The sequence below is a fragment of the Falco biarmicus genome, chromosome 6, assembly GCF_023638135.1.
Source record: "Falco biarmicus isolate bFalBia1 chromosome 6, bFalBia1.pri, whole genome shotgun sequence".
Taxonomy (NCBI): Eukaryota; Metazoa; Chordata; class Aves; order Falconiformes; family Falconidae; genus Falco; species Falco biarmicus.
Window position 1 is genome coordinate 51,658,916 of NC_079293.1, and position 25,074 is coordinate 51,683,989.

Genomic DNA, 25,074 nt, shown 5'->3' on the forward strand with positions numbered 1-25,074 from the left:
CTTATGTGACCTGGCACAAGCAGGAATACAGCTGCAGCAAGTTTGCAGGTCTTAGATGTGGAGGGGTGTGCAGTCTGTATGTTTGAATATGTGGCTGCTGTCTGGAGGGACCAAAATTTCTCAAAATCCATAACAAAAGAGAAAAATACCTTTCCATTATAAAGAACGCCGGGGAAGAAAGGGAATAAGGTAACACCACTTTATTTTGTTGTATTTCTTAAATGAAAAGGCACCTGTGGCACTGTTCAGAGAACCTGAAGTTCTGCATTCTCTTTCAATGCTGAAATCCATGTGTTGCATATGTGTGGATAATTCTTTGTGTTCTAAATGAATGCTTTATGGGTTTATTTTATAAGTTAAAAGTTGAGCTATAGCAAGCTTATATTGGAAAAGGCTGGAAGGTATCATTTGCAATTGTCTAGCTTTTTCACTCTATAAATTCTAACCTTGTCATTGAAATTCTTCAGGGAGAAATTTACCAGTTCTCTAACTTTGTCAGTAACACACTGTTCAATTTTGTCTGTGAATTAGTTGAAAGTCTTCATTTTGTGTTTCTGGATTACATCTGACAAATTTAATACTAAAAATGTTGAATGCTGTTCACTTTCTGTTGCAGTTACTGAATATGGACAATGTAGCTACTGACGGAATAGCTAATAGTGACATAGGATATTTATCACATGTTTTCTTGGGTTTGGGGTTTTTGTGTGTTGTGTTGTTTGTTTTTTTTAAAGGAACGTGACCCCAGTTACTCTCTCACATCAACTGTAGAGCCTCTAAAGCCTAGGTGAAAGAAAAGGTGGACAATTGGGAAAAACTTGTTTTAAGACTTGGTGCTTTTGCTGCTTGTGAGGAATCACATACCCTGACTCATGGATTGCATGTGAAATTGTTACTGAAGGTTGTATACAGGAATTGTAACAAGCACTTAATGCAAGGCATGCTGCTCTTAAATGTATGAAAGCACCTCTGTAGATCAGTTTGTGTTTCTAAGGTTTTTTTTTTAATTCAGGTAACTGTGTTTTGTTTCAGATTATGGAACTCTGTGGTGCAACAAGACTTGGCTATTTTGGAAGAAGTCAATTTTATATTGCTTTGAAACTTGTTGCTGTGGCCCAGTCTGGTCTCCCTCTAAGAGTGGAAAGCTTAAATACAGGTAAATCACAAATTGGGTAGGAATTGGGTTGCTAAGCAGAATTATTGCACTTGGCTCACAGAGTCTTGTAGAGTAACCTTGTAAATTAGTTTGGTATGTCTTTTTATACATGTTGGTAACTTAAATGTGGAGAGACTATGAGGGAGTGTATTTTTATTATGTGATAAATGTGAGGTTAAATACTTTTATTGAATAAGTATTGTGTTCATGAGGTAAATGAGCAACCACTACTGACTATTGTGTAGGTGCAAGTTCATTCTGTAGATTACTACTGTGAGAACCTGTGTGCTGCATCCTTTAAATAAAGTACTAATAGAACTAATGTGAACTGGAAGGAAAAGAATGCAGGCTTTTGTAGTTACTGTTTATGAAGCCTTGATTGTAACATATGAAAGGTCATCTTTTCTAAAGTCACATTGCTTCACACTTGGCTTGACGGTTCTCTCCCTTCCTAGTGCAGATATAGAGATTAGTGGCTTTAAGATTTTTCTAGTGAAAAACTTGACCTGTAAAAGATCTTTGAAGTCTGTTATCAGCCAAAACACCTGTCGTCTTATTTTTCAAAGGTCAGCTGTGGTGTGGGTAGTGAAATAAGAACAGGAGAAAGACTTATTCTGGGAAGACAGCTCAGAAAAGCAGCAAGAGCTTTGATACGAGTCTCTGCTATAGCTGCCAGAGTGACATAAGTGGATCCACGTCAGTGTTGCTCTGTAAGATGAAAAGAGACTTAAGATGTAGTGGGTTATAAGCTACTGTAGCCCTTTGCAGCGTAGTACACAACTCACAACTTAACAATATCTTTGGAGTACAGCTTTGCATTGAGGTGCCTTTTCTAGTAGATTTTATGTCTGTAGAATACATGTTATGATATACTTATGTATGCCAGTAATTAAAAGAAAGGAAGTTTTTTGTGTCTAAAGGATATAGATTAAACAATAGTTAAGGGGACTTAAAAACAATCTGATAGGACTGAAGTATTTTACAAAGCTATACAAAAAGAAAAGAATCATTGTGTAGACTTTTACAGTTATGTTTATTCGGGCCTCATACAAATAGTATATATACTTTTCATGTTTTTTGTAGCTTTTTGGAAAAATGAGTGACTTCATTCAATGTCTTGCTAGTATTCAAGTTCCTTTCTGCTCAAAAGCCACTCTGTGTTTATAAACCATTTTCCTGATGAGTGTTCCCAGATCTAAAGCTTCAGCAGGTTGTAGCAGAATGCCCTAGAATCAGAAAGCTGGAAAAGGGACCTTCAGCTCTTAATATCTGATAGAACTGGGACTTGATAAAACAATTGTGGAATTTCTTGCCAAATGCATCTTGAAGAACACAAAGACTAAAATCTGTGTATGTAGCTTTTCCCAGGGTTTTTATATGCTTGGCTTCATTTTAATGTAAGATACCTTAACTGGAAGGAGCCTTCCTGTTTCTTTTAAAAAAATATTGGAAGAAATTTGAAGGAGGAAATTGACATGAAGGTGCAGGATAAATTCCAAAATATAAAAGACATTACTGTAAAAATCAGCAGCCATTGGAATTTTTATAATGGAATATATTTCTCTGAGTAATGACAATACTAGAAATACTTGTAATGGTTTCTGGATTTCTAGGAATAATTTTCTGTAACTGGTTCCAAGTCTACTAAATACAGCAAGTACAATTGACAGAACATTTATTTTTACCCTAACTGTTTTTAGCTTTGGTTGTCTGTTGCCTTGGTTGGAGTGGTTCCAGTCCTGTCAATGAAGTTCCTGCTCCTAGGATGATTCAAGTGGTTGTATCAGCTACTGAGCAGCTAAAATGCAGCAGGCTGAAGACTCATAAAGAGTCTGAGCTTAGTTACCTTCCCCTGAAAACTGGGGTTCAGTAACCTGGCCAGCTGGGTTCTGCCCACAGTCCATCTCCAAGAGGTCTTGAAGAGGACCTGTTAGAGCCATCCCAAACTAAACCATATATTCTTTCTCTCTTCAAAGTGAAACGTATAAAATTAGTTGAACGTTATATTTTAGGACATCTACTATTGAGCTCTGCATTCTTTGCATGTTTTATTCTATGATTTTCTTAACGTTATTCACTCTTACCTTGGTATTTTCTCTCCCCTTCTCTTACTGTTTTTTTTACTCTCTGTTTCACTGTGTGTCTCAAGTAGATGGGAGCCTTGCTTTATGTGAGTTACTGAGTGGAGTTTACAGTCCAATTTTGAGTACTAAGTCCATCCAACACAGGTGCCATCCAGTTGATTCTTCGTTAACTAAGTCCTTTTTTGATTACTCAGTGTGCAGTATAGTGAAAATACTGGCTTTAGTTATTGTAGTAAAGCCTCTAAATCTGTTGTTCCTTTGCTGGCCCAGAAAATTTTCCTTCCAGGAAGCTAAAAATTGAGAAATTGATGAGGAGTGTTTATTTCAAAGTAATGTTTAGGTTTTTTTGGTGGAAGAAAATGTTAACAAGGATGTAGGCATACACAGTACAGAGTGCTGTCTAATTTATTCAATACTGAGATTTCATTCCATTCAGAACAGCTCTTGGATTTATAATTGAGGGATTTCTGAATGGTAATAAATGTTGTAGTGTTGAAATAAGGTTTTTCTGCTGTTCTAGGGAAAAGACAGAAGGTAGTTAAAAATGGCAGAACTTCAGTTGGTCATGTAGAAGCTTAGTACAGCAAAACAAACCTATATTTATCTAGTCTTGTTTTAAAGAAGGCAGTATTTTGTGTTCCTTCTGAGCCTTCTATATTATTTTGTTGAACCAGTGCTAGGTATCTCATGCCAAAGGCTTGTGTTGGAACAACTGATTCCATAGACTTCCCCTCTGTCAGTTGGATGTTCTAGTGTCTGTATTGGCTCGTTTTGCAAGCATACAATTTTTCACTTGTGTCCAGTAATTTTTTCACTTTCTGGGTGGCTGTAGTTCACTGTTCAGCTATGTGAATAACTTTCCTGGCACAACATAGTTACAATATTAACATGAAAATTGGCATCTAGGAATGAGGAAGGCATCAGGAATTGCTTTAACAGTGTTTCCACATAATAGGTAACTGCAAATTTAGCAAAGAAGCTGTGTTGCATGCTCCTTCCCTGTGTCGAAAGCTGTTTGGCACATTGAATTCTGCTTAGTGATAGAGGCTTAAATCAAGAATTTATGTTCTGACTGAAGTGCTGAAGTGTTATTCTTTAACACTGGATACATAAAGATGTCTATGGATTCATAGTTGTTGAATACTACAGATTCAAATGAAACTCTTCGAATACAAATCAATTTAGTCTTTAATTTTTATGTAATAAACTATGCAGTTTAATCTCATTTCTAATACAGTTGGTAATACCACTGACTTGTTTTTGATACCAAAAGTAGTAGAAGTAAGCAGTCAGCAAAAGACATTAAATTTGAGCTGTGCTTGGAAATATTTTTCCAACGCAAAACAAATTTACACGTAAGCTGTAGCAAATCCAGTTTGTTTTCATTCACGGTGGAGCAGTAAGAAAGTTGTGGTTGGGATTCAGAAAAATGGTAGAAATCTTGCAGGGAAAAATTGAAGACTTGCATAGCTTCATTTTTTTGTATTGGACTACTCTGAACCAGAGTACATAAAGCTAAGGACTTCCTAGCATTTTGAAGAAACTTTGCCTTATAGGTGTTTGTTACAAAGTAAGGTGATATTGGAATGTTCTCAGTTGTATCCCAGTAAAACAGCTAATTTAACTTCTGTTGCAGAAAGGTGCACACAGATGTGTTTAAGCAATAGTTGCAGGTTTTGCAGTAAGACTAGATTATATTACCTGCTGTAAATACAAACATGACATGAGCTCATTAAAATGTGATATTGAATATATTGCAGCAATTTAGCATTTGTTTTGCTGATGAACCATTCTGTATGAAGACATTCTAATTTTACATATGTGCTAGAAATGGTAGATAAATTCTGAAAACCGCACTTCCATAATTAAGCGTTGGCAAAACTAAGAAAAAATTAGCTAAATCTAGGTTAGCTGACTGCTACTGCATTTAAGGCAGAGTTGTAGTGCTAAACTGTTACTTAGCTAGGTGAAGTCCTCTTTGCATACCAAAGCCAGAATCTGGGTAGCGAAATTGTGAAGTATAATGCAGAAGGGGTATTTGTTTTTTTCCAGCTGGCAGATGTTGGCTTGACTATAGCAGCATTCTCAGTGTTTAAGTAATTGGGGCACGTGTGAAATTTTAATTACAACATAGAACTGCATTTTTACTTTTAAACATACTTCTGTATAGTAAATAGCCAGCTCTATTATTTTTTTTTTCCACAGTAAAGGACCTCCCTCTTCCCAGATTTGGTGTGTCAAAGAATGAGCAAGAGTCAAGACACACAGCCTTGTATTCTTCAGATGCTGATAACCCTGCTTCATATTCAGGTGTGATTCCCCCTCCACCTGGCAGGATACAAGTGAAAAAAGGCTCTGTGAGCCATGATGCAGTTCAGCAACGTACATCAGCTGACCAACAGGTAAGTTAACTTAAAGACTAAACAGGACTTTTAATCACTACTTTGCTGCATAGGTGTCAATTTGATAGGGCTTTTAAGCTTTGTTGCTTTCAATATAGTTTGTTTTTAAAAAATTCATACTGATATATATTATACATGAAGACCGCATATGCTGCTGAAATACTTGCATATAGGAGACATTTTTTAATGAAGTTTTATCTGTGTTTAAAATAATGGTGGTAATGGACAAAGAATTGAGACAGAAAAGAAAATTAATGGGTAAGATACGACAGCAAATATCAAGTAGCAATCATTATGATGTTAATACCTTATTTATTAGATAGTTCACATCGGCTTCCTGGTCATTGGAACAGTGGTACTGAATGCCATGGAAGACTGGGTTTCTAGTCCTTCAACATGCTGCAATACCTTTAAATCTGAAATACTTTATTTAGATTTTTTTTTTTTAAATCTCAGTTACTTTTCTCTGCCTTACGCTTTATTGTTCAGCTATTTAATTAAGTGGAGACAGTGAGAACCAGAAATAAGAAAGTTTTCACGTAGCTTTTTATTGTGTTCTAATAGTGAGAAAATGGATTTCCTTCTGCCCACTGGTTCTTTCATCTTCAGCTACAGGATATCTCAAATGAAAACTGTAAAGGCTTACAGCTTTGTACCTCCTTTTAATTCCTTGGGTTTTGTAGTTTTTACACTCTTCTTCCATGGGGAAATGTTTGCTGATTGTCTTTTCTACAAGTAAGAACACTGAGTACAAATACTAAATTTTGCTGGGTGTATGTGTCTGTGTATAACTGTTGAATGACCTGTGGTCTTCCCCATGGTATGCTCTCTTCTGGGCTTGTTTTGTAAAGAATGTAAGGAACTTGCAAACATCCCTTAATCTCTCTGGGAACCAAGGAATCACTCATAAACATTTATTGATCTCTCTGGGAATGGTCTGGACTGATCCAATATAAAGAAAAAGCAAATTAGCTGAGGCCATCCATAATCCATATTTGGCTGCAGTTTCCTTTCTCCCAAATGGGAGATGGGGATTGTAGCAAAAGGAAGACTGGCAGTAGATCTGAAGTTAGATTGTTGTTGTCTAGTTTTAGTAGATGTGTTTGAGAGAGCTCCCCAGTGCTTCATGAAGAAATTAACAATCGCAGATCTCAATCTGATGATGGGGTTTTAGTTTGGTTGAAATAGTGTTTTATATGCTTCCATCATGTTGTTGAGATTTAGTGAACAGCTGTGGTTTCATACAGGAATCTGTACTGGTGTAACTTCAAAGTAACAAAAAATCTGGTGTTTGAGATCTCTGCATTCTGGGTAAAGAAGCCACATATTCACAAAGGTGTATAAGCATCTGAGTTTCTTTTCTCCATCTTGGCTGACAGAAGCAGCTTGGTATCTCTCTTTCACACAAGTCTATATGGGATCATCAGAATAAAGAAACCGTGTTTAAGTCCTTTGAGAGATCTGGCCCAGAAAGCAGACTTGGAGCAAGTGTAACAGACAACACAGTATTGAGTCCAGCAATTTTAAGCTGCATTCATGGTCTAGAACATCAGGGAAGTATTGTCTGATTTTGCACCCTATCGTAAAACTGCATTTTCTGTGACTGATTCTACATTTCTGGTGGTACAGTGAATCCATTCAAGCAGCCTTCCTGTCATAGTCTAATACTTACTGGTTTGGACACCATGTTAGAAATAAGCTGAAAAAGGGGTGTGAGCCCTTGAGCTCGCTTAACCACATGAATACTCTAATGGGGCTATTTTCCAAAAGACAATTTTTATCAGTGTTTTTGTAGAAATTGCTGATTGTTGTGGTTTGACCCCATCTGGCAACTAAGTACCACACAGCTGCTTGTTCCCCCTGACCGCCCACTCAAGGGATGGGGAGGAGAACTGAAAAAAAGGTAAAACCCACGTGTTGAGATAAGAGCAGTTTAATAACTGAAATAAAATATTATAATAATAATAATGATGAAAAGGGAGATTACAAAGAGAGGAAGAGAAATAAAACCCGAGAAAGAAGTGATGCGCAATAAAATTGCTCATCACCCGCTGACCAATGCCCAGCCCGTCCCCAAGCAGTGATCGGCAATCCCTGGCCAATTTGCCTCAGTTTATATCCTGAGCATGACATTCTATGGTATGGAATATCCCTTTGGCTGATTCAGGTCAGCTGTCCTGGATGTGTTCCATCCCAGCTTCTTGTGCACCTCCTCTCTGGCAAAGCATGGGAAACTGAAAAGTCTTTCATTTAGAGTAAGTGCTACTTAGCAACAAGTGAAAACATCAGTGTGTTATCAACATTATTCTTACACTACATCTAAAAACACAGCACTGCACCAACCAGCTGCTAGGAAGAAAATTAACTCTATCCCAGCAGAGACCAGGATACTGATCCAGTTGTCTTTACCTGGAGATACCACTCAGATTTATACAACCTAGAAAGAGGTTCAGACTAAATTCTCATTATATGCCACCGCTTTCAGTGTGAGGATGAGAAGATCTGAAGTCTGAGAAGTTAGTTACAGCATGTCATTTTCCTAAGGATCAGTGTTCTTTCTGAAGGAATTTGTGTCAGAGTTAAGCTTGGGAGTTTCACTCTTAGAGCTTGTCATGTAGCTGTTAGATACTCCATTAGTGAGTCTGGGATTTGGTTGGGGGATTTTTGGTTTTGGGTGTGTGGGGTTTTTTTTTCTTAAACTGTTTACTGGCTTTGTTAATGTGCCTTGCACTTCAAAGTAGATCGATCTCATAAAATACACTGGCTAAAATATTATTTGTATGAAATCATAAGATACCTTCATCTTTAAAAACTGGGTTCAGTCAAGTGCAGCTTTGCATATTAGTGAGATTTGTCATGCATAGGTTAATATCTTATAATTACAAATAATTGATGTAAAATAATTTAACTTAAGGTATTGTCTACTGAAATGTCCTAGCTAAAACTATTTCTTTCAGTGCATTATTTTGGCAGCTCCCCTCAGTGAGTTTCACTTGGAGGTGGGGCATCAGAAAATAGCAGTCAAGTTGTGTTTCGAAAGAGTAGCTATATGTGAGGTCATCTTTTAAAGTAAGTGTGAGCAAAGTTCCTTTTTTATATCTCTAGTAATTTTTATGGTGTCATTTTTAGTTTATAATGGCTAATGATTATGTAAATATAGCACTAGCCAGAAGTTTCTATCTTTTTAATATTGTTAGTGTTAGTAGAAGATGGCTGAAGTCACGCCCAGCTGTCATGGAAGCTACAGAAGTGATTCTAGGAGTCAAGCCAAACAACGAAAGACGTCTACATTCACTAGATGGCTCGTTGACTGCACATCCTAGTGGAGATAAAGCATTAGGGGAAAAACATATTTTTTTTCTGCTAGCATAATTTCTTCTTCCTAAATAATAGAGGCTAAGTAGATTTGAACATTTCTGCTGACATCTATACAAACACTTGTTGACATAAGTGTGTTAACCACAGTGTATGTAGATTATCTCTGTACTTTGTATAGCTGTAATAGCAGCTACGCCACTAAAAATGTTAATGTAGGCTGATCTTGAGAATCTAAATTCTGTAGAGTTCTTGTGCTTTTTAGAAAGAAATCTTCGTAGTAGAATTGGGAGCTGTCATTGTAGGTGGAAGCTTTTTTTTTTGCTTTTTTTTTTTAAAGAGTAAGGCAAATGTACTGAAAACAGTTTCCTAGAAGAAGCAGTAGTGCTGAGTTAGGAAGTACTTTCTGTCTTCTGAAAGTAGCTTACAAGTAACTAAACATTCTCAATGTCAGTCTGTTAGATATTGCCTTTGGATGTTTTGTGGTTGGTTGGTTGTAGTGGTTTGATTTTTATTGTTAAAGCCAAAAACCAAATATTTTTTCCATATTCTTTAGGCATGATCCAGGTGTTGATCAGATACTGTTTTAGGATACTTTCACCTGGCTTGCCACCTCTTCCAGGAAAACAGGGTAGCTAGTTTTGGTAGATGTTGAGGCTTCTAACAGCTGGAAAACATGCATCTGGCACATGGGTATAGGCTGAACCTTGCTATATATCCTGGTGAAAATAAAAGGTAAAGCAGAAGGTACTCATCTACTTATCTGTGCATTAAGCACTCTGATTTATTGCCAGTGCAGCCTTTGGGGGGGACAGCTCAAATTTGGCACCTGTAGCAGTCAAAATTTGATCATTTCAACTTTTTTTTTTAACTATGTGAGGAGTTGTGTGCCTTTATTTTAAGTTTTGCCAGTAGTCCATTTTAGTTTGCTTCTGTTTTGGAGATTGACCAGGTAATTCCAGGTAAAATACCAGGTATTACATGAATTGTTTCAGAGCACAGAACTGGAAAAGACCTTGTGTGCCATTGAGTCTAACCCTCTATTATAAGACATTGTATTAGATAATGAGTTTAAAAAAATATATTGGGGTTCTTCCTTGAAATCACAACCTTTTATCCACACTAGCCATGTTGGGGAAAGCTATTCCAGAGCCATAATAGGAATATAGTGGAATATTCATGGGAATATGATGGGAACTCTACTTAACTTTACTCAGATGAGGTAATCCTGTTCTTTTAACAACTTTGTCCTTAGCATTACCCGCAGAACACCACCAGTATTTACTAGGAAACCATTGTATTCACCCTTAGTTTTGTTTTGCTTGAAAACTATGATTGAAAAACAATCCATAGTCTCAGTTTTGCTTCACAAAGTAGTTGCCAGTAATCCTCATAATCCTTCTCTGCCTTTGATCCAATTTGAATTCTTATTGAAAATATTTTACTAGATTTATGTTTCTTGGTCCAAACGAGAGCTCACGAGTATTAATGCTGTTGCGTAGGGTACTTGCCTACTGCTGCTTGATACATCTCACCTTACTTATTAGCAGCTGTGAATAAAGCAAATCTGTCATATTGTTGTGGTCTGATAGTTGACCTGTGCATCCAGTCTTCTGTTTTCAGCTGATTGATTCTCATCACGCACTTCGCTATTAATTTCCACTATGCAAGAAAATGTGTTTTATACTTTAAAACCTGATAATTTACTGTTACCTATGTCCTGAAAGGAATCCATCCATCTGCCTCCTTAGATTCGTTGTCAGAATTCATCAGCATGCTATTTATTGTGCATAATCAGTTACATATAGTATCAGATCAGGTTATTCCCCAAATCAGTCATTCAGGAGCTTTACTAGAAAATTCCCTTCAATCCCATAGTTCCTATTCTAATACAATCGAGCCTTGATCCTTCTGTAGTCAGTTCTTTTGCACCTTAGATTCTTGTATTAAACTTCACATTGTTGCAATTACCTTGTCTAGCCACCCCGCTGAAGTATGCTGAGGTTTGGTGTGGGTCCTTTGCCTAGACAAATCATAAAAATAATACCAGCCAACTTAAGTAAAATTTCCCATGCTGTGATTGATCCATTTCTCATTTGCCTCTGTGTGTGTAATTATTCTTTCTTCAAAATCTAGTCTAAACCTTTCAAACTGTTGAGGTCAGACTAACCAGTTTGTAATTGGCTGAACCAGACACCCCGCCTCTAAAAATTTGTAGTATTGCATGTGGAGAAGTTCACATTGAACCTTGGACTATTTTGTTCTTCAGTATGAATGCTAGTTGATTACAAAAACATGGGTTCTGCAATGCGATTACCATCTCCAGCATAATATTTCTTCATGATGGATCTGTTCCCTGACTCTTATGCAGGCTGTGTGGTATCAAGACCTGGATCACAACACCCTTAGAGCTACCCTTCGGATACCATGTCTGGCTTCATTGTCTCTGGAATTCTCCTTAGGAGGCTTTCTTCTGGCCTGAGGTGTGAGATCCAGGAAAAGGTTTATAATCTCCTTTGACTCGTGTATGCTTGCAATGCCCTTTTAAGATTGAGATCCCTTCAGAGTTGCTTTAGCACAGTATTGTGTTGCCTTATGCCAGTTTGTTTGACTTACCTTCATTGAGGTTCTTCTTTTAGAACCATATGTTATATCACCTTTTTTAATTATCATGCTATTTTTGGTAACTGCTTGTCATTCCACAGAAGTCCAAGTTCCGAGTCCTTGACAGTGTCTTGGTTTTGTAATTCCAGCTTGACAAAAATCATGCTTTTTTAGAACTTCTTAAAATGTGGGGGTTTTTTACAATTAAGATGGATTGCTTAAGGTTATAGCTAACAGGCAAAAAATATTTTTTTATTAGTTATTGAGAAGAATGTGCCCAGCAGTTGGGTTTAGCATGAAAATGTTAAATAGTTATTAACTACGTATGTCAACATGCTTTTATTTAGATCAGTTTTCTGGAGAAATTTGAAGAGGAAAAATAGATGTCTTAAGATAGTAAAAACTAGAACATAGTAGTTGCTATGTTTTTTATTGAGGTTTGTTTGGAGAAAAATTAAAAGCTGGTGTTTAAAATGTTTAATTGCATTCAAAGTGCTAAAATGGTTTATCAAAATAAGATTTTAATAGCAACTGCTATAATAAATGACATATCAACTACAGTATACAGATGGTGAGTAAAATTGTCAAAGTTCCCGAGGAGATTAGGTGGGTAACTTCTGTTAAAATCGGTGAAATTCAAAATTGCAGTTATCAGTAACCCAAACTAGGCAACCTGTTGTAGTTGAATTTCAGCATTTTGAAGAGCAGTTAGGTTAGGTTGTGTACCCTAATACTCTTAAAAAAATCTGACCCTGGGTATTTCAGGCTTTCAAAATTTGTTTCTTTTATTAATAGATTCGACAGGCCAAAGTGGACAACCCTACTTCCTCAGCTGCAAGGTATACTCTCAGTTTATGAGAGTGTATGTTGCAGCTGAGGAACAGAGGTGGTTCTAATGAACCTATGGCCTCTGTTCCCTAAAGTGTGAAGCTCAATGCAAAACTGAAGTGGAAACTTTGTACAACAAACCATGTTTTCTAGGCATGAGTATATGAAAATGACAACTTCTTACTCCCTGCAAAGGCAGATACGTAGCAGATGTTAACCTATACATAAGGGGTGAATGAACCTATATGTAAACTGCAGTTTCAGTAAATCTGTGCTCATTGTGTTTTCCCATGACTGCTTTTGAATGAGAGTCAATGTTTCTACAATCCTGCCTCCTCCCCAGTCTTTTCTGGATTTCACTTTCCTTCTTTACACTTGCATCAAGCCGTCAGTATTTTGGCTAAGCCATTTTTTATTTATATATACACACACATATATGTTTTTGTGTGCATATATAAATATACTTTTTTTTTTAGTTAAGGCGTTTAGGTCTCCTAAGCTTCTAATAAGCTAGATTAATGCCATGAGTGGTATATGCAAGTGATTGGGATTGCACAAGGGAAGGGTGGTGCCACAGTAATGCCATCTAAATTTGGTTTAAACTGTTTTGGGAATGTGTGACTTGTCTGTCTTCCAGAAGCTTTTTGACGTTAGATTTGGTGACATGCTTTTGATGTTCAGTAATTTTGGAGTCTGTAAGCTGAAGCTCCAAATCAATTGTGAGAAATCTGTAAATGTTCAGAATTCTGATACACCATTGATGGGAAACATGGAGAACAAAGTTAATTATTTATTATGCTTGTACTTCAGGCGAACTGATTACTATTATTACATGCTTTACAGAATCACATGTAAGGTAAACATTTAAAAGAATCGAAGAGGATCATATTTGCAGTTTCTTCCTATGCCTTGAGCGTAAGGCCAAATGTTAGATGGAAGCTTCTGAATAGTCAGTTGTCAGCTTCATCAGGGCAAGGCTGCTTTGAGGCTTACATGTCAGGAGTTTTAATGTTCACATGCAGTTACTAGAAGTAGTGAGTGGTTTCCTTTAGACTGTCGTATGTTTGTCTGCCTCAGGTTTTCTTTGTCTTTCTGGACCATCTGACTGACTTAAGTAAGAGTACTGGAGTAAATGAATAGTGTCTGCAACCAAGCATAGCTTTCCCTAGGTTTACTCATGGCATTTTGTCTAAGAACTCGAGCATCCTTCAAATACTGTCTGATAAAAGATGGCTTCTATAAAAGCCAAGGGAAAAGGAAGCTTTTAATTGATTTCAGTGACGCATCATCATGGTTATCCTAGCTCGTGTTGCACTATGCTAAGCAGACTAACCATTCAACCTCAGTTCTAGCTTCCAGCCTGCAAGTGGCACTTTGGATAAACTGACTCCTTCTCGTGCCCCCACGTACCTGTAAGGGTAAGAATGTGCTGTCATCTAAAATACTTGACAAGGAACGTAAGGTGCTAACAGTTTCAGGCAGATTTCAGAAAGGCATGTAACTGCAACAAAAAACCCTTGACCTGGTGGAGGTACTGTGGAAAAACAGTGACTTTGTGCAGTCTTGGTCCCTGAATTAAAAGTTGGAGTGAGTTAGTGCTGCTGCCAGCCACTTTTGTAATACTCTTTGCCAATACGTATGGGCATCATTTAAATGCTTTGAATGGTAAGTTCAAAATCTTGTGGCCTAGGAACTCATTTTAAGGAAATGCCTGAGTTGCAGAATCAATTGGGCTGGTCCTGTATCCTAGGAAACATGAAAATCAGAGGGGGGAAAAAGGGTGAAAGTTTACATCAGCACACTAGAAAGTCACCAGTTGTCATGCCCTGAAACTTTTTTGTTAGGATGCCTGTAGTTTTAGTGTGTACCTTGCTTGGAGAAAAGCTTGTTTATGGCACTTTCTTACTGCTTTTAGACTTTTGCAGATGTAATATTGATTTTAAAAGCATAATGACCATTGAATGTTCAGCAAGGTAAACCAGTTCAGTTTTGGGAATCATGTGGAAGCCTACAGTCAGCCTGGGTGTTGGTGCTTGATAGTATGTTAACAGTTGTTAACACAGAGTACCAAACTATTTTTTCTCTACTGCTGAAACAGATTTTTAGATTTTTAGCTTTGTTTTTATTTTCCAGGAAACTGAGTTCAGGTTTTGTTTTATTGTTGTACCTGTTTTCACTGATAACGGTTTAGTTCACATTGAGAGATCAGGCAAACGGTAATTTCAAAAGATCTCGATATAGGGAGGAGATAACTTTCTACTATATAAATACTTTTCACAACATAAATTATTTTTTTGTTTGTTTTATTTGAAATGGAATAATCTGGTAATCTAAATGTCTCGTGAGAACTGATTTCAGGTAGAAATTGCTTCTGTGATTCTCTGTTTTCCTGCCTGTTCAGGGAGAACATAGTACAATATGGGATTAAAGAGAGGCTTAACAGCAGGGCAAAACTACCTTGTAATTTGTACAGCAGAGAAGTATATCCTAGATGGCATCACTCTTTGAAAAAATTACATCTATGTTCTTGCATATTAAAAAAAACATGGCCTGTCTAGTGATTTCTGCCCCCCTTCCCCCCCAATGTATAATTCTGGTTTGTTTTTATCACTTGATGAAAATTAGGTATGATAATAAATTCTACAGTAAGTAATATTTTCTTTTGAGACCTGGTTTCAAATGTAACTTTTATCACAAGTGAAAGTGAGTCTTATAATCTAGTTTCCTTTGTAGCTAAATCATTTAACTTGGCATTGCTGTTCTCTTTAAGAATTCCAAGTTAAAAATACATTAAATGACATTGTTTGGAGTGAACATATCCAGTCCCTGTTATACTGTACGTGGCTTCTGCTGTTCGCTCATTTTAATAAGTACTAAAATTTTCACACTCCGAAATGAGACTTTAACTGCAGTGATGGTTGAAATAATGGTTTTAGACAGGCTTTTGTGTAATTAGTTATTTAGTAAAAAACTTAAAAGGTTCCTTTGTTTTATTAGGAGTCCACATCTCCAGTTGTTTCACCACAGCAATCCCCACCAACCTCTCCACATACATGGAGGAAGCACAACCGCCATCCCAGCGGAGGGAATAATGAACGGCCTCTTGCTGGACCTGGGCCTTTTTGGGCTCCATTTAGTGAAGCACAACCAGGTATAAATGTCTTCTGTTATGCTTCAGCTGTAACCCAAAGTTGTGACGTTCTTAAGTATATTAAATGAGTTTAGGGCAGTTTATCTTCATGTACTCCAATCCTGGAAACTTTCTTGCAGATTCAAATGTTCATGTTCATGGCAGCACTGTGGAATCTGTGGTCTTGCATATGGCGAGATCCGTTTCTTAATGTGATATGGGAAACGGTTAAGAGTTTGGAGGGAGGGAAAGAGAGTATGAAAGTTTCCCAGGGGAAAGTTTTCTCATACACAACTGATATCGTTCTGAAACTGTGCAGGAACTGTCAGTATACCCAACAACATGAGGAGCTCAAGGGCAAGCAAGGGAAAGATAACTTACTGTTTGACTTGTGTTTCTGGTAGATTAGGTGAATTGTTAGAACAACTAATTCTCTTAGCATTTTTTTCTTTCTTTAAAGTCTATATAACTGAAGCTACTGTATTTCCAATCTGTCAAGGTAGAACCACTTATTTCAGTAAAGCTTTTCATCCTTTGTTGTTCCTTTAACATGAGGACCCTCGCTGTTGTTGTATCACTGTGCTCAGATTTAAAAAGCTTTCCTCTTAATATCACATATTTCAAAATTTTCTGTTTTCTTTTGTGATGCTTAATAGACTTAATATGTTTGGGAACAGTGGGGCAATTCTTATTCAGGTTCTGGTTTTGATGAAACGTTAAATAATATGCTGTATTTTGCAGGCTGTAGTTTCAGATTAAACTGTGGTTTGTTGATTTAAGTTATGATATTCCAAAATTGATACCTTTCAATTTATCACCATTCTGTAGTTATAAGCATCCATGGAGGACCAGGGATTCTGTTGTTAGAATTGTTTGGATAAGGAAACAAAACTTATTTTAGAAGTGAAATGGGTTGTATGCAGAGGTTTATACCAGTGTCCTGAATGTCGTTTGCTAGGAAGTGCCGGTCAACTTTATATTAGTCTGCTCGTTGCATATACATAATTACTTCTAAGGGTTGTGATTTCCCCCCACAGTCAATTTCTTGACTCTCTTCTTGGACAGTTTAGTTGATTTGCTTTTCTTACAAGCTGAACTACAATTTTGGTAGCTGATTTCTAACTTGTTAAGGTTTTCTAATTTAAGTGAAGGACTCTAGGAAAGCATGCAAACTATTCATACTGTTAAGAATTCAATATTGCCCTCTTAAAAATAAGGTTGTAATACAGTAGCTCAGTATTTGCCAGTTTTATACTCCATACTGAAACACATTCATAGTGTGTTTAAAGTGATTTGGAGATACCGTTATAGAAAGATTGTATGTTCTGCCAGCGCTAAGGGGTAGAGTGGATTTTCATATATTGGTTTAAGAAAAATTGTTATTGTGAATCACTGTGGATGATTTTTTTTTTTTGCTCTGCAGGTGATTAATTACTCCTTTAAATTTCAGCTGTTGTAGACAGTTGGTCATTCTTTTTCCCTTTGAGCCTACTTTTTTAAGGATGGTATTTTGTAGAATAATTATATTCTGCTGACATTTAGGTAGAACCAGATAGACAGTTTTCTTAAAATCAGCACTGCAAGCTCGTCTTAATTCCAATGCAAGATGTTTTTGAGAAATCAGGTAATTTGCAAGTACCTGATATAATTTCAGTAGGATTTAAGTTAGAGCTGCTGTTTCAGTTGTGATCCAAGAAAAATAAAACCCAGGTCTCTTTGCTTGTATTTCATATTATGTGAAACATCATTTGAGGGTAATGGGGTTCTCAACTGCAAGCCTGGAATGTCAAGAGTGAAAGTGATGAGTCTAATAATAAATAGCATGTTGCCTTAAACCAGAAGAACAAAAATCAAAATGTAATTTTTGGGGGTTTGTTTTGTTCAAATGGGAAGATTCTGACATAGTAAAGGTATTGCATTGCATCATCATACTGCCACCATGAACAAAATTAAGTAGTGCTTTCTGTATTGAATTGGGTTGTAGAATAATTATTAGATAATGACTTGATTGAAGTTTTTAAAAATCTTACACCTTGTTTTGTATCAGTTTTAAGCATGACTTACAGCTGTGGTTCTCAGTTTCTTGAGGGAGAAAACCTGTTCTCATCTCAACAGAGCAAATTCATTTGGATTTTACAATTTTTTTGCCACTGTGTTGTCCAGTAATTCAGTTAAGATAGTGTTAGTGATGCTTCATAAAGCTGGACTCTGAGGTACTGTCATGACGAGCACAGTGTGCTTATACACACGAAGTTGGAAGGCAAGGTTTGTTACCTTCTTTCGTCAAGCTTTTTTGTAAAGAGACCCCAAAGAGTGCATGTATTTTACTTTAATACCAGGGATTAAAAATGCAGTGACAGACATTGATCACCTGTGTAGAATGAAGTTTATAGTTGGTTCAGGTCTCATCCTTAAATGTTGGGTTCAGTTCTGTTAAAACCCGAGTCTCTCAAGTCTTCCAGGTATCTTTGATTTGACAGTTAAGATAAAGCCGTTCAAAAATCATGTTACATCCCAGTTCTGGCTTGCATCTCTGATCAGGATCAATCTTCATAGAATAATACAGTGAATGACTGAACCCCTTGTAGGAAACTGAATTGTATATGAGAGCCTCCTGTTCCTATAGTTACCAGGGAAGGGAAAAAAATACTTCCACTTGCAAAATGAGCTGAAAACATGCACTACAGCTTCAGCTGCTAGAAGTGTGCTAATGGTAGCAAACTTGGAAAGAACCTCTTCCCCATTTCAAATGATGAATTTGAATGGCATGTCAGGATAGAGGCTAGAAATTATTTTTTTATTACCTTGTACTCCGTTTGGGCTGGAGGCAAAGCAGAGCATTTATGTTGGTAGTATCTAAATAATGATTTCAAACTAGTGAAAAAAAATCTGAGGTCTTCTGTTCAGTCATAGGACCTCTGTTAGCTTTCTTTGGCATTACATCAAAGTTTTGTTTTGATGTCTGAATATGAATGAGAACTTGCAGCCCTAACCCACGCTTCTTTCTTTTCCTCGTTGGGAGAGATATTGCTGCAGTTCATGAAATCAAGAACCAGAAAACTTCATGGACAAAAGTGGAACGTGTCTACTGGGCTAACAGTTTGTTTGCATCTTTAGAGTCCTCCAAGATATTTACTATGCTTGCAGGGGACTGAATAGTCCTTTATTTTTCCTAGCTACTGCTTAACTAAGTGATGATAACTGGCCTTTTTACAATGTAAAGAATATTCTTACTTGTATGTGATTATTCAGGGAGGGAAGAGCTCCACTTCATTTTATTGCCGAAGTTTTACTCACCTTCTGGTTTTGTTTCATCACAAGTTGGTGGTGAGGAGAGGTCTTGCTAGTTAATGAAGTTGAAATTTTAGTTCTCTGTGAGTAAACCCACATTTGTATAGTTGCTGAAAATTACAGGCTACTCGGATGTTATCTAGATAGACCTTTTCTTACACTTAAGTTTGTAGCTTAAAGCAAGGGGGTAACTCTTCTCCCCCAGGAATGGAGGTCATTTTCCACAAGTTATGAATGTGCTGGTAAGATATTCAAGCTAGAGAAGGATATAGAGCAGCGACAGGAATTCAAGTTAGGTCTTCACACTAAACCTAGTGCATTGGGCTTCACCCACTAGTTCAAATCTAACAGCTGGTTTTAGGCCTGCTCTCCATTCAAAGTGCCGTTAATGGTGTTCTCACTGGTGAAAATGCACAGACACCATTGGTGGTTGTTTCTTCGTTGGGTTAAGAATCGAGTTAATAAAACAAAAACACACTGGTTGTTCAGAGTCTTCTCTGTGACCCAGTTTTCTTGCACCTTCCCTTCTACCTCAGTGTTCCTTGTCTAGTTTTGTAGTTTGAGAAGGTGAGGAGTGACAGTCTTTAATTCAGACAGATGTACTTTCCATGATTGAGTCCGTGAGTATTTTTGTAGATCCAGGCATCCACTAGTAACTAGTAATCTTTCTCCAGCATTCCTATCCTGTGTCCTAAAATGTTGCATTGCAGAGTGAGTAACAGGAACAGTAAAGCCAGAGTGTTCTTGTTGGGATTATTTGAACAAGTGAGAGAGGAAACAATTCTTGTAATAACTTGTACAGTACTCGGGAGGTATGACAGTTTGGTGCTACTGGCATCTTCGTTGCTGTCAAAGTACAGCTTTGGAAAAGGTGCTGTGCTACATGGGGTACAGATTGAACTGTACGAAGAAAAGTTGTTGGGAGGAGTCAAAACAGAGTTAATGTACAAGTGGTGGTAATGTTAGTGTCTGAGGGGCAGGGAAGGGGAGAGCCATTGTATCAAAACTTTACGTGTGGCATATCCATAGGAGAGATGGGAAGGACTTGTCTGAATCTTAACTGTTAGCCCTGTGTTTAAGAGACCAGGTGGAGACAGACTGGGCTTTTCTGCATGTTTCTTTCTAGTGTTTTAGAGTTAGGCCAGCTACTGAAGAAGAATCCCAAGGTTAAAAGTATTGTCAAACTCACTGCCTTTATTCTCAGCAATGCTGGATGAAGTTCGCTAGGAGCTGCGGGCCACACAGGATTTCCCAGAAGTGGATGACAAATGTGGGAACAAAAGGAGTAGTCAATAGTGGCTTTTCAACCTAGTAAAGCTAACTTTAAAAAAACAAACTCAAAACCAACACATAATACAAAAAAAACCCCCAACAAAACAAACCCTACCCCTTGATTCATATTTTGATGAAATTCAGAAATAATGTAACCTCTCAATTTTTTAAATTTGACTTACCTTCTCCTTCAAAAAAATCTTACTCCTACTGGAAATCTTGATTTTTATTCTGTGTAATGGAAGGTTAAATGTATTGTGCACAATTATGGCTATTGTATGTAGGAGAAGAGCAAGGATAAACTAATTCTAAGCATTTCACTCATTACTTTCTCCTAAGAATAAAAGGGCATTTATGGAATGAAAGAGTAATTGCATACCGTTACATGTTAGTATGCAAAATTGCTATTTAATAATGTTACTGCTACTTCAGATGTTAGTCCTTGGTCTGCCTTGCTGATTCTCAGATTTCCTTCACTCTGTTTACTGCAGATTGTGTACGAGTAGTTCATCAGTCTCCAAGAACCTGAAATTGTTGATATGTCAGCTTCATAAATAGATTACCTATATATATATAAATGGATTTCTCATAGCAATATTTTTTAGTCAGCATCCTGACAATAACTTCTTGGGGTTTATTGCTTCAATTTAGATCTTAATGGCAGGATTAAAAATATGACATTAATGTCGTATTTCTTGTTTGTGAGTGTGTGGAGGGCTTACAGAAGCTCGCAGGAAGTTGACCTGCCTTTTAAAAGGAAATATGCTTCTAGGTTACGCTGCAGAAATTCCTATCTAAGTATGACATTAACATATTTCAAGAGAAAGCATTTAGTTGCAAGAGTACATTAATCAGTTTCACAACTGTTGTTGTTGTGAACCTGATAAATCTGTAAATCAGAAATGCTGTTCAGATTTAAGAAGTTCAGCATTTCTTTTAGGAGTCAAGGAGTAGGAAGAGTCCTGAGATTCTTCTAGACTTGTTCTAAATGGTTTGTCTTCTCTCTGATCGGTGTTCCATAAATTTTTAATTTGTGACTGGAGAATTTTGAGGGGTTTGTACATAAAGCAGTGGGTGGCCATTTTTCTACAGTTGGTTCATTGTTGTTTTAATATTAAGACATTGAACATCAGCAGTACTTCAGAAGTAGATTATAACAAGGCACTAGGGTGAATCTCTCAGTAGTTGTGTTCCAGATAGCTAATACATAGATGTCAGCACTATATGTGGATGCTTTTTGTTATTCTTGGCCTGTTTTTAAGCAACTGAGTGAAGTTAGTCTAGAAATAATTCAGGAAAAAAACCCTTACCTTTGCCAAAAAGCCTGATTCTTAAGAGGAATTTCCAAGGTTTTGTTCTTTGAATGGCAAACTAAAATCTAGAAAATAAAGAAGTTTAGTCATAGTGGTGCTAGTATTGTATGCCACTTTTAAATAGCTGTATGTCTGTACAAGTGTTGCTCATTTCAGTTAAGTGAAAATGTGGGGTATTAACTCACTTATTCAAAACCCATTGAATGGGTAAAAGCCAATTTATATTTTACATGTTGTAATAAGCTCATTGCTCACTTCTGTCTTTTTAGTCCAGATTTAATGTGACAAATGTAAAAATCTGCAGGAATGAGTTGTCAAGAGGTGAACTTTGTCATATTGGTGCAATTTGAGTTTCATTTTCCTCACCATTCTACAAGTGTGTATCTCCCTGACAGGAGCATGTGTTTCAGGATTATATTTTTTTTGACTGCTTTCCGTATCCGTAGTTCTTACTCAGTCTTCAGGGTTGCCTTTTAAAAAGGAAATGTTTCTTCTGTTTTCAGGCTCATCTACTTCTAGTGATCCCATGTGGTCTGGCCATTCACCACCACCCCATCAAGAAAATTGGGTCAGTTTTGCAGATACCCCACCAACCAGTGCTCTTTTAGCCATGCATCCTGCTTCTGTCCAGGTGTGACACTTTATTGGTATTTGATTTGCTTCATTCAGATTGATGTTGCAATCCTTTTTTTTTTTAAATAATTTTCATTGCAGATGTTTACTGTGTATCTGTGCTGTAGTCTGTTCAGTGCTATTTACCCAAGAGATACTTGTTTCACTGAGTTGACTTTGTTTGGAATGATTAACTGAAAGCTATTAATTTTAAAAGTATCAATAATTATGTCTTTAGAACATTTGTTTAGCTTTTTTGCATATGTGCCATACCTTTTTTTCTGCTTGCATACCTGCAGTCATTCCTATCCATATGTATCAATGTGCAAAAATACCCTGTCGTCATCCTGTAGATAAAATCTGATGATTTTCCGCAGTTTTTAAACAACTGCGAGATTTAACTATGTTTTATTTTTAGAAGGCAAGAAGTTGAGAAGTCGTAGGAGCATTTTAGGTAGATAATACTGAGGAAAAATATTTCATTTCAGGACCAGACAACAGTACGAACTGTAGCATCAGCTACAACAACAAATGAAATTCGTAGGCAATCAAGTAGTTATGATGACCCCTGGAAAATAACTGATGAACAAAGGCAGTATTATGTTAATCAGTTTAAAACCATTCAACCTGATCTAAATGGATTTATACCAGGTAAGTTGCTCTTTAAAAAATATAATTGTGATTGCAGCAGTTCTGTTACAAAGACTTTGTTGTGCACTTAGGTTTGCATACCATTTTGAAGGAAGTTCTGCATTTTACTGATAGTCTGGTAAACTCCAGTGTAATTCAAGAAAGGACTTGAAACTAATTTGCCTTTCCTTCATTTAACCGTAGTAATTAGTGCCATTTTCCCCAAAACCTTTGCTAAGTAGTTCATCTCCTTGGCCATAACTGTAAGTCTTCTAATGATTTAACTTGATTTAAATATTAAAAATGGTTACTGTAACTTTTCAGGATCTGCAGCTAAAGAATTTTTCACTAAGTCAAAACTACCTATTCTTGAACTTTCTCATATTTGGTAAGTGTGATGCGTCTGTACTCGGGATAATTTTTGGAAAGATGACAGCTATCTGGCAGTCATCTAATAATCTACTTACTAGAAGGTGTTAAGTGAAATTTCAGTAGCATTCTAGTATGTTCAGTCTTACTCAGATTTATGCCAATATTACTTTAGTAGGCTTTAATGGGTTTAGACTGGCACTATTTACAAGGCATTTTGAGCTTTTGAAGAAATGTCGAACATTTCAGAGTAAGAAGTAATTTATTTGAAGTTTTTATTGTTAAAGATGCGATTAGACTTGAATAAATATAGATAAGGAATTATTTAAATAAGTTGCAATAAAATGTACAGATGCAAATATTTTTAAATTCGCTTAGTGAGGCTTGATGACAAATCAAGCTTTGACTAGGTGCAAAGCTTGTATTTCATTGTATTCTGGAATTTGTACTGCATCGTTGCTATCATTAAATGACTTGGCTTAGCAGATTTTATCCTTTTTTCAGTGTAATGATTTCTAATTCAGGTATTTTTCCCATTTAAAATTAATCACGTTGCTTCTGCACTATCATTTATTTAGTATGCTTTGCCAAAAATGTGAGGCTAATAATATTATGTAGAACTGTCTTAAATGAGTTAAAAACTTGGAGAGATAAAAGTGGGTTTAAATTATCTTTAAGCACTAAGAAATGTTATCAATTAAGGCTCATCTTATTTGAAGACTAAAGCATGTAGCACTACTATGAAGTGTTTAATAAGGTAAAATTAACTATAAACTGCATTCTTTGATTTTTCCAAGTAGTACTACAGAAGTATGTCTTTTGGAAATAAAATAACTGTAAGAAATTTTATTTATACTAAATCTTCCTTTTTAGGGAACTGTCAGATTTTGATAAAGATGGTGCATTGACACTGGATGAGTTCTGTGCTGCATTTCATTTGGTAGTTGCTAGAAAGAATGGATATGATTTGCCAGAAAAGTTACCTGAAAGTTTAATGCCCAAGCTGATTGATTTGGAAGATTCAACAGGTAAGACATGCTTACACAAATGTCACTGTTTTCGAATGATGGTATAGTTGTTACTGTGTATCGGCCGATACGTTAGTCATACGTTAGATAACGTTAGCGAACATGGAGTAAAGTAACATGCAGTTTTTAGAAATCTTAATCAGTAGTCAGGGCTAATCTGAGCAAGTATGTATTTCTGTACAGGGAGGTGTTATTTAGAAACAGTACACATTGGCTATTACACTTGGAAGTACTACCCATGTCCTTTAAAGGTTAACAAAAACAAAACTGTCACAGTATGGATTTTATTCATGATCAGCTACTGTATTCCAAATTCCCAATATGGCTATACTTCAGATTTGCTTTCAAGTGAATATGCTTTCTGTTCACCCTCATTTCTGAAAATATGGCATGAGTTTCTTAAGTCTTGAAAGTACTTAGAAAATATTCCGGGGTTCAGTGCTAGAGGTAGGATTGTAGTTTAAAAGTACAGGATCAGTAGCACAGATTTTTTTTTTATTTTTTTTTAATTTAATTATATGCCTGACTTGACAAGATCTGTTCCTCATTGCTTTGGCACCTAGTCTTTGTATACATAGTCCTTTGCCTTTGGACACTCCCAGATAAACCATTGAATGTGTGAGTTCTGCTCGTTAGTTTTTTGTGCCAAAAACTCAGTCCCATAACTGAAAAGCAAACTATTGTTCCATGTAAGTGGTGTTTAAAACCATGATGTTTGTAGCCATCTTCCTTTACTTTAGAACAGATGGAGGAAACGGAATATTTTAGAACTGCTTTAGATTACTTTTTAACAAGCAATCTTTGCTTGGAAAATCATGTTACACTATGTGTGCTTAGGTAGTATGATTTCCTAGAGTTTTATTTCTTTTTACTGAATACTTCAAAGGTGGTTTTTTAATATTGTGTGTGTGTGTGTAAATGTCAGAGATTTTCATCAGACAATTATTGAGTTCTTAAACTAGATACTGTGGCTACTACTACCTCTCCTTTATAATTAAACCATATTTTGTGGGAGTTGCTTGGCTTCTCAGAGAACCTTT

General features: G+C 36.5%; 1 protein-coding gene across 13 annotated transcripts in view; it reads left to right on the plus strand.

Moving 5' to 3' along the window:
* Positions 1 to 25,074, plus strand: part of REPS1 (RALBP1 associated Eps domain containing 1) — a 69,994-nt gene that overhangs the window by 15,465 nt on the left and 29,455 nt on the right. For 12 of the 13 annotated variants that reach the window (XM_056342324.1, XM_056342322.1, XM_056342320.1 and 9 more), the window contains exons 2-8: positions 1,033 to 1,156; positions 5,446 to 5,642; positions 15,387 to 15,540; positions 21,899 to 22,026; positions 22,496 to 22,658; positions 22,962 to 23,025; positions 23,880 to 24,034. In XM_056342324.1, coding sequence (XP_056198299.1) covers positions 1,033 to 1,156; positions 5,446 to 5,642; positions 15,387 to 15,540; positions 21,899 to 22,026; positions 22,496 to 22,658; positions 22,962 to 23,025; positions 23,880 to 24,034 — 985 coding nt within the window. Of the gene's footprint in view, positions 1 to 1,032; positions 1,157 to 5,445; positions 5,643 to 11,328; positions 11,460 to 15,386; positions 15,541 to 21,898; positions 22,027 to 22,495; positions 22,659 to 22,961; positions 23,026 to 23,879; positions 24,035 to 25,074 lie in introns of those variants that run through there. The other variant, XM_056342325.1, reaches the window with a different exon arrangement.